We start from the raw sequence: 13339 nt of genomic DNA on the forward strand, positions 1-13339 counted from the left end.
ACTGAAGGGTCACAGGCCAGGGTTCAGTCTGAGTACACATTAGCATCGGCTGCTACTGGTTAAAAATGGATAAAGATCCAGTTTGTGAGTCTTGTCGGATCACCAAGCACACTTTTAACGCATGTAATTGTCTTAAAGCAATGAGTTCATATGTGGGTTTTCCAGATAGTTTGGCAGGAAGTTGTCGTATGCATGTATCATCACAGCCTCAGTTTAAATTTTCGGACCATGTGTTTTGGATTAATGGAACGTGATTTTAACGTGGTTGGTTACATTACGTTGACAAAGCAAGGAAATAAGACTGGGAAATATTTATAAGCCCAGGTTTTCTCTGTACAAAAGGGCTCGGGAACAAGTGTCCAGCTAGAGTGCGAGGCGGTGCTCTCCCACAGGGACTCTCTGGTAACCCGGGCCCGACCCTGTCACCCGACCCTGGACCTGGCCTTAGGTTCTCCCCGCTCGGGGTCACGACCCCTCGGTCAAAAACCATAGTGTGCCTGTCGCTGGGTCGATGGCAGCCCCGGCCCTTTTCTCATTCTGCTATTGTGCCAGATGACGTTAATTCCTCATCAGCTGGCCTTGGAGGAAACCACTTGAACAGCAGACCCAGGCTCAGATTGCTCCCCATTTGGACTCTGTAGTCACCTGATGTGGTGCTGGCAGTAATGTGACCAAGAACCTTGGTCATCACCTTGTCTCTCTCTCTCTCTCTCTCTCTCTCTCTCTCTCTCTCTCTCTCTCTCTCTCTCTCTCTCTCTCTCTCTCTCTCTCTCTCTCTCTCTCATGACCAGTCCAGTCAATAGGGACACATGCATTATTTGAACAATCACCGGATCAGGGACAGATTTAGAGGATTGATCCCTGGGCTGATCCTCTCTGGTGAAAAGGTCTTTATTCTCCACTCTTAGCATTAGATTGGGCTGCTTTTCTGTAATGTGCCAGTAAGCAAGTAAAGTAATTGATAAGAGATGTATACAGTACATATCTTTTTTTTTTTCTTTTCTTTTTTTAAATGATCTAAAAAATGTACATACACACATGGAAGCTCACATCATTTGGACACAACCTCAAAGAAACGCATTTTCACATTTTGTTCTGGACATTCTGTGTTGGATGGGTCGCATCACTCTCTCTATCCAGATAGTTTGGGTTTTCACTTCCCTCTCTCTTCCTCTTTTTTAGATAAGGAGAGCCTGATCACTGAAAGTGGCAAGCTCCACACCTTGGATATCCTGTTGAGTCGGCTAAAGGCCCAGGGACACAGAGTGCTCATCTACTCCCAAATGACCCGCATGATAGACCTGCTGGAGGTACAAACAAACACACACACACACACACATACACACTCTCTACCTTTACCAAATTTAACTATTGAAAGACGTTTCTTTTAAATTGTGCTGTAATCAAAACCATTAAAGAAGAGTTGAGTGTGTAACACACAGGTGTACACACATTGACACGGACTTGTGTATCAACTACGAAGAATTATTTTCAAAAAAGGGATAAAAGTGTTCTCTGAAAGCACACCTTTAATGTGTCATTTGCATTAATCTGTGTTGTTCCAGGCCAGTTGATTAACTGGTCTGCCTCCACTGGTGAGGTATTGAGCTCCAGTACCTCTAATCAGCCTGCCCGTCCCTCGTTAGCGCACTCATTAGACGACTAATTAACAGGTCAGGGCTGATGAGCAGGGTCTCATCTGCAGGAGAGGCAGCCAGATGGGAGGGGTGAGGCAAGGTGGAGGGTGAGAGGGGGAAGAACTTGTGCAGAAGTAGTTGAGTAGGCGGAGGGGGGAGAAAAGATAGAAATGAGAAGGAAAATGAGGAAAGACCAACACAAAGCCAGAAAGGAGAAATGCCAGGGTGATTTTTAGGGACTCTTAGTACTTTTTTTCTACACAGGGTAAGTGCTTTAATCTGCTTTGATGGACACAGGGTCAACAATGCAGATAAGTCTTCATATCTTTTAGGTAATTATGAATAAGGACTGTTAAATTCATGCTGAAGAAAAAAAACACTACATCAAACACAAAGACACAGACTCTGTGTTAAAGTGTCTTGGCTGTTTTTGAAGTCAGGGGGCAGGTGGAATTTCCAATTATTTGTGAAATTTGCACCACCACTGCTCTTTATAGAAAAAAAAGAAGGGCGCACAGAGCAATTGTGCCGGCGATCATTTTCTTCAGCCTCGGTGCAATACTCCGTTGTTGCAAACATCACTATAGAACCAAACGCCTCTGGCATGATGTCACTGGGAACTCCTTCCCCATTCCCCATCTCACGGTGTAGTGCCAAATCTTGTGATGGCAGATGGACCCAGCCCAGGTGGTTAAGGATTGTCTTCCTGTGTTTCTGGGACAGAGTGGGAATGCCTTGTGTTTTAAGGCTGTAGGAAAACAGCAATGGTGAGAATGCTCAAGCTGGCTTCGACAACGCAGGCTAGTTAAGTTCTGTGTTAACCCTTTCCGTCGACGCCCAAAAACCTTTTCCTTCCTACTGCCAGTTATGTGCTTCTTAGTGTCTCCTATTAGCTTCATATCTGGATGTAACTCAAGTTTTTTTTTTTTTTTTTTTTTTTTTTTTTTAGATTAACTAGAACTATTACAATGAAGATTTAATATACAGGCAAGGTAGGTTTATTTGTATAGAACATTTCAGCAACAGGGCAATTCAAAGTGCTTTACAAAAAACATTAAAGAGCAGTTAACAACGATGAAAGAATTAAAAACAGATAAAATACGAGAATAAAAGTTACAGTTCAGGAAAAGAAATTAAAGATTAGAGAGCAGTTAAAAACAACAAAAATATAAAAGGTGATAAAATAAGAGATTTTAGGTACCACATTTAAAGACCCATTATCCCACTGTCGGGGGAGGTGAGGCACCCAGACTATAATTATCAATAATTTTCCTAAGGATATCCTTTTCCTTAAAACAAAAGTCATCACTATAATTCGCAGTTTCTGTTCCAGGTAAAACTTTTGCGAAAACCTATCCCACTAAGTATTGGTGGATCTTCTCCCCGTATAGTGGAAACAATAGCAGATCAAGTAATAACGGTAGAAGGGAAAAGATTGATAACAATATGAATATAGACCACAGACACAATAACACTCTGTTCCCCCTTTTTTTTTTCTGAAGTGAAATTTGAGTCAGACACAATGTGGTCAGTAATAGAATCAGTTATGAATTAGTTACCCGGTTTTAAGAAATGTTTCTTTTCTGGTAACACATGTTAATTGCCTTTGCAATTATATAAGTACTTAAATCACCTGTTTCCCATTGTCTCAAACATTCAAGGTTTCTTTCTATGAACTTCCGTTCTTTTATTTAGTTTATGGATTATTCATGCAAACACACACATGTAGAATTTTGCTTCTAGGGAAAATAATTGCTACAAAATACTTTTTTATTAGAATTGTGAAGTTGTCAAACATGATCGCTCATTACAGAACAGTAAAACAATTATCCAGTGTAATATGTGAGGAAACTGACAGTAACTATGAGCCCACAAGTAACTCCATGAGTAACTTTTATTCAAGTTATACCCAAATCTAACCATGTCACTAACCTGTCTGACTGCATAGGCTGCGAGGCCAGGCCCCCAGAAATCGTGCCGGTCTTTGAACCAAATTGAGCACAGTACCCAAACAGTGGAATTGCTGGCCTGTCACGTGATGCCCTCTGGTCCAAAAATACTTTCCCCCATTAACTTACACGGCAAAAGAGACGTCTGTAAAATAGTTTGTTTTTCAGCGTCACAACCCCTCTCAAAATGACTTGTTTCACAATTAGAATTTGATCCATCCCGTCTGATTACATTTGATCTAGAAGAGATGCGTGATTATATAATTTTTGTTATTCAAATTCAAGTTAGCTGAGTATTAAACCGGAAGTAGCCAGCTCAGCCGGCAAAGGTCTCTGGTGTGCATGCTCTACGGGCCGCGCAGTGCCAAACATCCGAGTAATTTTCGGCTCCATGATAGCTTCATGCGCCTCTCAAGCAACTCTCATAGGAATAACCTAGGCTGTGTCTCCAAGGCTGTGTCCAGGTCTTATTTTACATCCATGGTCAAGGCTCACTTACAGTAGAACGTGAGTAATTCCATAATAACCAATAAGTAACATTTTGATTGGAACAACGTGCAAAATCGCAGTTACAATGACGTGTGACAGTTGAGCCTTCTTTACAGTATCAGTGACCTCATACAGTACTGGGAGGCCTCTAATGGGTTGAAGAGATCCACGCCTGAAATCATGTATTTACCCGTTCTGGCTGCAGTTTTCCAAGACCACATTATCTTTCTCATCAGTTGGGGATAAAAAATTCTGCAGATGGAGTTGATTTCCTGAACATGAGCCTAAGCCTGTGTGACTAAGTGAAACAGTGAAGGAGAGCCTGATGGTAATCTCTGCCATTAGCATCATTGTTTTCGTCGCCGGTCGGCTGCCCGGTTCTTCTGGTGACATCACGCAGCTGGGTGATGGATCGTTGAGATCCGGGTGGCCAAGAGAAAAATAACATTGTTGGCTTTCTCTGGCAGCAGCCGATAGTGGAGCAGGACCGCCGAGTCACTGCCCTCCCGCTCGAGTTGTGTGGCTGCGGCTGCTTAGACGGCACTTTACTGCGAGTCTGCAGCTTAGCTTACAGTGCTGGCGGGAATGCCCACCAGGACTCGTTGGTATTGCAGCCAAAAAATCAGCAGCAGATGTTTTGAACACAACGCACGGTTGAAATTGGGATTATTATTTCATGATACATTCAGACAGTTTTATTATATATTTCTGCTACACTGTGAATGTAACTACAATAGGAAAGTTTAACCTGTGAGAGCTGTTATAGGGATTATGGGTAGTAGAGTGTTAACTACGTTAAATTTGAGGCTCTGATTGATTGATTGATTGATGGACGGAATCTGTCGGTCTGGCTTTTCCTAAAGTTTCTATCATGGTCCATGTTCATGCAATAGTCTAACCCAGGAGGCTGTTCTTTGATGTGCTGGCCCAGAAGCTACTGTAAGTCAGTGTGCCCGTTTGCTGATGTGAAACACTTTAAAAGACTACTCCACTAATTTTACATTGCACTCCAATAACCTTGCGGGACTCAAGATGGACAGTGTAAAACATGAGGATCAAAATCAACGCAGCAAAATCGGTGGCGTCGTCCTTTGTATTTCACCCATTCTTCTTCTTTGTCAAAACCTGCCGCCTACATTACCCACAGTGCAACTTGGCAGGCGACACTTGACTCTTAACATTTGGGTGTGTTATGCTAGCAGCAGCTAATGGGGCCTCGAGCCGCCAGCCTCAAGCAGAGGTGCAAAAGCTCACTTCTTTCTTACTCCACACCCCCAGATATTGTTTTTTGTTTTCAAAATTGTAGTCTTCATCCTCTTTACGCTGACTCAAGTGACAGCACTTGGGCAAATTTATTTTATTCAATATATATTGTGTTTAAAATATTTAATTTATAAGATGTCGTGTAGCTCCCTCTGAACTTACAAAAGGCTTTGAACAACTTTTTTTCACCAAATGCAGTAGTAGTCCACTGGAAACAGACTTGGATGTGTAAAATAGGCGAAGTCCTTTTAAGTTGTTTGTACCACACAAATAAGATTTTCTGACGTTGTTTTGATAGCTTTGATCAGTATCAGGCTGCATGTAGTATAGCGCTGAAAGCAGTTATGACACACTGGTGGTAGCAATCGGATAACTCTAGGGACTCATTATTTTTTTTAGGAATTTGAGAACAAGCTGGCTGCCACTTGCTTTTTCTAAGACCTGGTTTCATGCGAATTCAGTTGTCAACTTTTGAACACTGAAAGTTAAAATGCAATTTGAACAAGGACAGAAATATTAAACAGGAAAGAGGAAATGTCATTATGCTTTTAAACAAATGTCTGTTCTCCCATACATCATTTCAAGTTGTTGTTGTTGTCCGATGTCACAACCATAATGGTGTGGTTTTACCAATTATGACCGATAATAGACTGCTGACAGTCAGTTGAACAAGCTTATTATTTTGTCCAGTTAGAGGTTGAGCTGAACTTACATCTTGATTTATATCATTTGCAACGGAACACATTACAAAATGAGTGAAAACCTGCAGTGTAACTTATGATTTAACACCAATCCAAACAAAATACAATAGAAAGATGCCAGCTGTTGCGGCACATTTTTTAGTGTGGCAGTCCACACCAGGACTCAACCAGCTTTAAATCATGGCGGCTGAAGGTTGCAGAAATTGTAGCAGACTTTTCTCAAGTCCAAGAGACCTCATGTGATCTAAACCTGAAACTTTTGACTTTAGAAACTGATGATTTAGACACAGATGGGTTTTGAAAATTAGGAGGGCTGAGTAAGGCTTTCTGTAGGAGCAACAATATCTGCAACATCCTGCTGGCGTGCTATCAAAACCCCATTCAACAAGGTTAGCAGCATTTTGGCGAGCACAGGGCTAATGGTCCCTAATGTGGTGTTCACTCAGAGCAGATGGGGCTGTTGGGAACAGAGCCAGACTCACAGAAAGAGGAGGGCAGGCCCTGCCGGGACAGAGACCCTGAGTGTCATGTCAGGGGTTTCATCAGTGATATCGTTGTTAATGATTGTGAGAGGTGAGTTGTGATGTGTGCCAGTAACTACGGCTGGTTCATTGGTTTCGGGGGCACTGGGTGACATTTTTGAATGAAGAGGTCGTGGGTTCAGGGCAGTGCTTAAAGTGAGATCAACATGTCACCTCATCACAGTTGCACTTAAGAATCCCTCCCGTCAGACCTAACACCCCCCCCCCCCCCCCCCCCCCCCCCCCCCCCCCACACACACACACACACACACACACAGTGAAAGAATCGCTTAGCAGACACTTGGGGGGATAGGATATCAAATTTTGCCTTTCTCAGTGTCTCTCTGGGCTGGAATTAAGGTTTCAGCTCCAGCAAATGTGCTTAAGAAATGTGGGATTTTGATATTCTGGACACAATGTTTCTGTCAGTCAGCAATTCTTACATTTAACAATGAGTGTTTCCACACCTTTGGAACTTAACAAGTAGACCTGTAGGGCTCATGTGCTCCTCAGAGAAAGCAGTGCATGTTTGAGAACGTACTAAATTCCGAATAACGGCTTCAGATTCCATCCAAGTTTGGATGACAAGAGCCAGTACGTTTGTGGGTTTCGATCAGTATTCAGTATTAAAGGTGATCCAGGAAGGTTTAGTTCAAATCCAAGAATTCAAAAAGCTTTTCCATTAATTCCATGCAGGACTGGATCCAGTTCTTCACATTAAAGCAGTTTAAAAGTGCTTCGCTGGTTGTACATGACAACATTGCTTGTTGGAGACAATCACCTGAACTGGGACTGTACTACACTGAGTTCTGGAAAACAAACTGATAAATCGGGGGCAAAGTACAACACACACATAATTGTCTCATGGGTTTTCTTAATTGTTTTCTCCCGTCCATCCAGGAGTACATGGTTTATCGTAAGCACACCTACATGCGCCTCGACGGATCTTCCAAGATTTCTGAGCGCAGAGACATGGTGGCTGACTTCCAGAGCCGGTGGGTAAAGAGCAATCTGATCGTGTGTGTGTGTGTGTGTGTGTGTGTGTGTGTGTGTGTGTGAAACCAAACACTTTTTACTACTAACTAAATGTAAATCCTTTTTGTATATTGTAGCAATCAGTGAGCAGTTTAATCTTACACATGCTCTGGTTTACATTAGTGTGCAGCTCAAAGGCGCCAGTGTTTTTCTGCTTCTTGTGTGTGTGTGTGTGTGTGTGTGTGTGTGTGTGTGTGTGTGTGTGTGGTGGGGGAGGGGGTGTTGTGGTTTATTGAACCGGCTTTTTTTATGGCACTCTACCGTTGGTATCAAGTACATGTTTCATTTCAGTTTGCCAGGCTTAAGTTGATCTTGACATTATTTTAGAGGTGGTTCTTAACTTACATTGTAACTTAATTTTGTGCCATGTTACTATATATTATAGATATTTGTACAGTTGTAAATTATATCTTTCCATTTTGTGTGCCTCTCCCTCTCTCTCTCTCTCTCTCTCTGTCCCTCTCCTCCCCCACTGCCCTCTGTAGGACGGACATCTTTGTTTTCCTGCTGAGTACGAGGGCTGGAGGGCTCGGCATTAACCTGACTGCTGCGGACACCGTGAGTCACCGGCACACTCAAGGAAAAACTTCACTGATACTATATCAACGCTTTAAAGGTCCCATGTAATGCTCATTTAGGGGTTCATACTTGTTTTGTATGTTTCTACTAGAACTACTTTAATGTAAACGCTCCGTTTTAGCGCCATTCTCTTTAAGCCCCCTCTTCCCATATATAAAATAGTTGTGACATCACACAACATGTACGGTAGTCCTGACGGAGCGTTTCTGAATAATGGCTTTGTTTATTGCTCTGTGGTAAGTGTTTTGATACACTATTTACAACATGGGATCTTTAAACTGCACTAATATTTCCTAAATGTATCCAAGTGTAGTATACCTTCTTCACCATGTGTTTTTCTTTTACTAACAGAGTAAGAAAAGATAGTTTGGGATGACCTGTGTCATTAATAATATATTGATATAATGACAATAGTGTGTGTGTGTGTGTGTGTGTGTGTGTGTGTGTGTGTGTGTGTGTGTGTGTGTGTGTGTGTGTGTGTGTGTGTGTGTGTGTGTGTGTGTGTGTGTGTGTGTGTGTGTGTGTGTGTGTGTGTGTGTGTGTGTGTGTGTGTGTGTGTGTGTGTGTGTGTGAGAGTGTGTGTGTGTGTGCGCGCGCGCGAGTGCATTGAAGGTCTTTCACATATACATATACATATACGTGTGTGTGTGTATGTGTATGTGTATATATATATATATATATATATACCTACATACAGTATTGTGGTCTTTCTCTGTCTTTATCAACATCTCTCAGCCTAATCTCCCTTTGTGTCCATCCAGCCTTGTTCAAGTGGGATTAGCATTCATGACATGTCACGTTAAATGGCCGTTTACTTGGGTTAACACATCTCTGTAATCAGTGTTAGGAATTTCGGAGTAGGGGAGCATATTCGGGCTGTCATCACACCAATGAATCCATGTGGTAAACAATAACAATACATCAGAAAAGTGAAGTTTTTTTTTTTTTTAACGTTTTCCCTCAGGTCATCTTCTATGACAGTGACTGGAACCCCACAGTGGACCAGCAGGCCATGGACCGAGCTCACAGGCTGGGTCAGACCAAGCAGGTCACCGTCTATCGCCTCATCTGTCAGGGATCCATCGAGGAGAGGATCCTGCAGCGGGCCAAGGAGAAAAGCGAGGTCGGAAACACAAGCACTCATTCATGCAAATGTGCAAAATACATTCTTAGTTTAAAAAAAGTTTCTATTCCCGTGAGCCAACAAACAAACAACACAAGGAAATCATACTGCTGTTTTTGTGTAACAAGATCCAAAGGGTGGTGATCTCTGGAGGCAACTTCAAACCAGACACACTCAAACCCAAAGAGGTGGTGAGCCTGCTGTTGGACGACGATGAGCTGGAGAAGAAATGTGAGTGTTTGAGTCGTGCACTCACAACATCTGGATTTCATTCATTTTTTCTCTGTCCACAAAAGCTAACCCTCACGAAAACTATAAGAACAAAACAAAATGTGTCTTCTTCTTCTGTAGTGCGTCAGAGACAGGAGGAGAAGAGGCAGCTGGAAGAATGCAGCAAAGTGAAAGAGCGCAAGAGGAAGAGGGAGAAGTACGCAGAGAAGGTATAGTTCAACGTGTCCATCAGCTGGAACCCTTCAGACCGTCCGCAGACGTCTCAGTCTGCATCTGCGTGATTGGTGGAGCACAGAGACAGCATGTGTAGAATAAAAGGAGAAAGGATAGAACAAATATGGGGTGTAAAATAGGAAAAGAACAACGTGGGAAGGGAAGAAATTATGTAATAGAAGAAGAATAGGAGGGGCACATAGAGGCTCCATTAACACCTTAGCAGTGGGAGGACGGTCCTAGAAGGAAGACCAAGATCATTCAAATTAAGAAGGTTCACCCTCTTGTGAGCATGACTGTGTCTGCAAACGTAATCTGACCATTTGGATATTTCTGCATCATCCATATTTACAACAGCAATCTCTGAAAACAATATGTGTATATATGTAATGTATAACTGTAGAGTTCCTCCTGATGGCTAGAGCTTAGCTAGAGAAAATATTCACCAATAACATTACAGCTACATCAACAAGAGCAAATTTCATGGAAGTCCAACCAATTGTTTGCGATACCTTGTCATGGACAGGTGTAGATGTGAGGCCAGGTCACCAGCATCATTAGGTATCACCCTCTGGGGACCTTATCCAAACCAGATTTCATGGCAGTCTGTCCCCTGTACTTGTAGATCTATCTGTCTCTGGACTTGAGTTTTGGACAGACATGGGCATGGACGTCCTGAGTCCTTGCAGAGGACACTAAAGGATGTGGGATTTAGCCGCGACAAGCGACAGAGTGGCTATAAGATGTATGAAAGCTTACCCGCTCCCCTCATCTGTTTCAAACCATCAGCAGAAGAAGAACAACGAGGAGTCCGAGGTCAAGAAGAAGAGGGAGGTGAACCTGGTCATCTCTCACGCGCCCTCGGCAGACAACTCCAACCTCTCGGCAGACGGAGACGACTCCTTCATCAGCGTGGAGATGGACTCGGCCATGCCCAGTCCCTTTAGTGAGGTGAGAGATCCAGGGGGGAGGGAGTGCCCTTTTATGGAGAAGGGAAATACTGTATATGACTGTAATCTCTGGTACAGAGGATGGTAATGGCTGCTCTAAAAAGAGGAAAAGTCCCTCCCCTTCCAGTGGACCCCACGGGACCTTTATTTGGAAAACAATATGTCCACTAGTAAATGGGGAGAGACAAATTACTATTATTTTGATCCTGTTTGAACTGAGCCATAAATTACACATGTTCATTCATTTAAAAGTTAATTTTGTACTTAGAGGCTCAGGCCTCGACGCAGAGGTCTAGGGTTTGAATCTGACCTGTGACGATTTCCTGCATGTCTCCCCCCCCCCTCACCCTTTTACATCAAACTGTCCTGTAAAAAATTAAAGGTGGAAAAGCCCAAAAAATAAAAATAATTAAAAAAGTGTAATTCATGGCTCAATTCAAAACAGAACCAAAAAATGATTAGTCTCTCCCCGTTCACTACCATACGTATTTTTTTTTTTTTTACCCGAAATAAGGTCCCATGAGGTCCACCTCTCTATTAGGACACTTTGGCACGAATCCACAAACTGTCTCCTCTTAATATTTCCTTTGGTTGTTGTTATTAATTCCTCTGTTACCATGTGTTCCTTTCTTCCTGCCTTCTTTCCCTTCTTCCTCTAACAATTCCTTCAACTCTTCTTTCTTACTGTCTACATCCGATCTATTCCATCCTTTGTTCTCTTCTTCCTGTGCCTCCTGTCCTTCGATGCTGCCTTCCTTCTCGTCGTTGTCCCTTCCATCGTTCCCCAATGGTTTTCCTTGGCTGTACCGGCCCGGTTTCCTTTTCTTCCCTGTGGTTCTGACCCCCAGCGTGTGTGCATGTCTGTGTGTGCTCCTGTGCCCGGCCAGATCTCGCTGAGCAGCGAGCTCCAGCCCGGCTCGTTGCCCCCGGACGCCGACGCCGACGAGAGCAGCAGCGACATGCTGGTCATCGTGGACGATCCGGTGTCCTCTGCACCGCAGTCTCGCACCACCAACTCGCCCTCCTCTGTGTCTGGATCAGTCTCTGACAACATGAACGGTGAGAGAGCAAATAGACTTTAGCTGACCTTTGTCCTCGCTGATTGAGTGGAACAATGTACTATGTAGTTGCTATTTTATTTCAGTAACATATAAACCTGGGACGATTGATAATGGGGAATGGCAAATATGCTGGAGCTGAAGGCCTGATTTTATTCAGCCAGCTTCACCAATTTAATTGACATCTTATCAACCCAACTACAATTAGCTAACATGTATAATTACCGCTTCATTTGCAGATTTAAAATTCATGTACGGTACAAAACAATGATCAGTCTTTAACAAAGTATGTATAGTAGTTCAAATTAACTCCAGCCCTACCTCTATAACAGTGAAATGCTGCTTAATAAAACCACAAAGTGTAGGATATAAGCATGTTGCTTCTGTAGGGATATTCGTTTTTAGATTTAGTTTGTGGCATTTTAGGCCTTTATTAGATAAGATAGCTTTATGAAAGGGGGCAACCACTGCGTCGCGGACCAAGCTTCTCTATATGGGCACACACTCCATAGGTGAGCTACCCAGGGAGGAATTTTATGTTATTCTTTTTTACAAAAAGGCACATTCAATCTTTCCTAAAAGCTCCAAACTTGCCAAATAAAAGCTAACCTGTGTCATTTATGAAGTATTATCGGGTTAGAATGACATTGGAAAGGCAAATCGGTGTGACTCGCATGAAGGTCGTTACTGCACACAGAAGTCCTGCTTGTCTTTATCAGGACATGTGTTCACATAGGCTTGAGTCCATTGAGACAAGTAGCCTGTTACCTCATATGTACTATGCAGACGATTATATTGGATTTATGAGGGGTTTTATTCTGACTTGGCTTCAATGTATTGGTATGTTCCATACCCAGATACACAGTGAGCATATCGTTTGTATTTCCTGTACAGTATATCTGTACTTTGGATGCACTGCAGTAAGGTAATCCTTCCTAAATACATGCTGCTTTGTTAAAACCCATTTGGGATTTTCGCCGCCATGCTAAGAGCCGCCTGCCAGAGAGATTAGTAAAAAAGCCCAGCCTAGTTGTTTCTTTAGAGATGTGAATAACGTTACTATGACTTTTCCTACGTTATGACTATCATACCATTATTAGGTTTTGAAAGACAGAATGATGGTTAGAATGAGGGAGAAATTGATGAACTTGGGCAATCGGATGAAAGGGGAGGAAGAGTGATATTAAAGCCTGGGGGGAAAATAAGAGTAAGGGATTTGTAGAGGGTTTTCATTTGTGTGTGGGTGTCAGTGATGGGATAGGCTCGCCCCCCCACCCCCACAGAAGGGTTGCTATACCGGGTTTGGATGGAAACATGCTAAAAAAAAAAAAAATCACCGGCAAGTGGAGAGAGTAGGGAGTCGAGGGGGTGGGGGGGGGGGGTACTGGAGGGATCAGGCACATTACCGCTGAGGCAAACACGGGCTCTAGTCCTGCAAACAGTATGGAAAATTAGAGCAATATTTTGTCTGTGCCTGTACTTACGGTAATGATGAGTAATGATTAATGTGTAGTAATACAGTGGGTACGGAAAGTATTCAGACCCCTTTAAATTTTTCACTCTTTGTTTCATTGCAGCCATTTTCCAAAA

The 13339-nt window shown here is 42.9% G+C and overlaps 1 protein-coding gene across 1 annotated transcript in view; it reads left to right on the forward strand.

Annotated features, from left to right (window-relative positions):
• ino80 (INO80 complex ATPase subunit) overlaps positions 1 to 13339 on the forward strand; it is a 42305-nt gene that overhangs the window by 25702 nt on the left and 3264 nt on the right. Inside the window, exons 28-35 of the mRNA XM_034900783.1 lie at positions 1183 to 1310; positions 7461 to 7555; positions 8081 to 8153; positions 9139 to 9297; positions 9426 to 9528; positions 9649 to 9737; positions 10531 to 10692; positions 11579 to 11750. Coding sequence (XP_034756674.1) covers positions 1183 to 1310; positions 7461 to 7555; positions 8081 to 8153; positions 9139 to 9297; positions 9426 to 9528; positions 9649 to 9737; positions 10531 to 10692; positions 11579 to 11750 — 981 coding nt within the window. The remainder of the gene's footprint in view (positions 1 to 1182; positions 1311 to 7460; positions 7556 to 8080; positions 8154 to 9138; positions 9298 to 9425; positions 9529 to 9648; positions 9738 to 10530; positions 10693 to 11578; positions 11751 to 13339) is intronic.

This window comes from Etheostoma cragini, chromosome 18 (assembly GCF_013103735.1).
Source record: "Etheostoma cragini isolate CJK2018 chromosome 18, CSU_Ecrag_1.0, whole genome shotgun sequence".
Lineage (NCBI taxonomy): Eukaryota > Metazoa > Chordata > Actinopteri > Perciformes > Percidae > Etheostoma > Etheostoma cragini.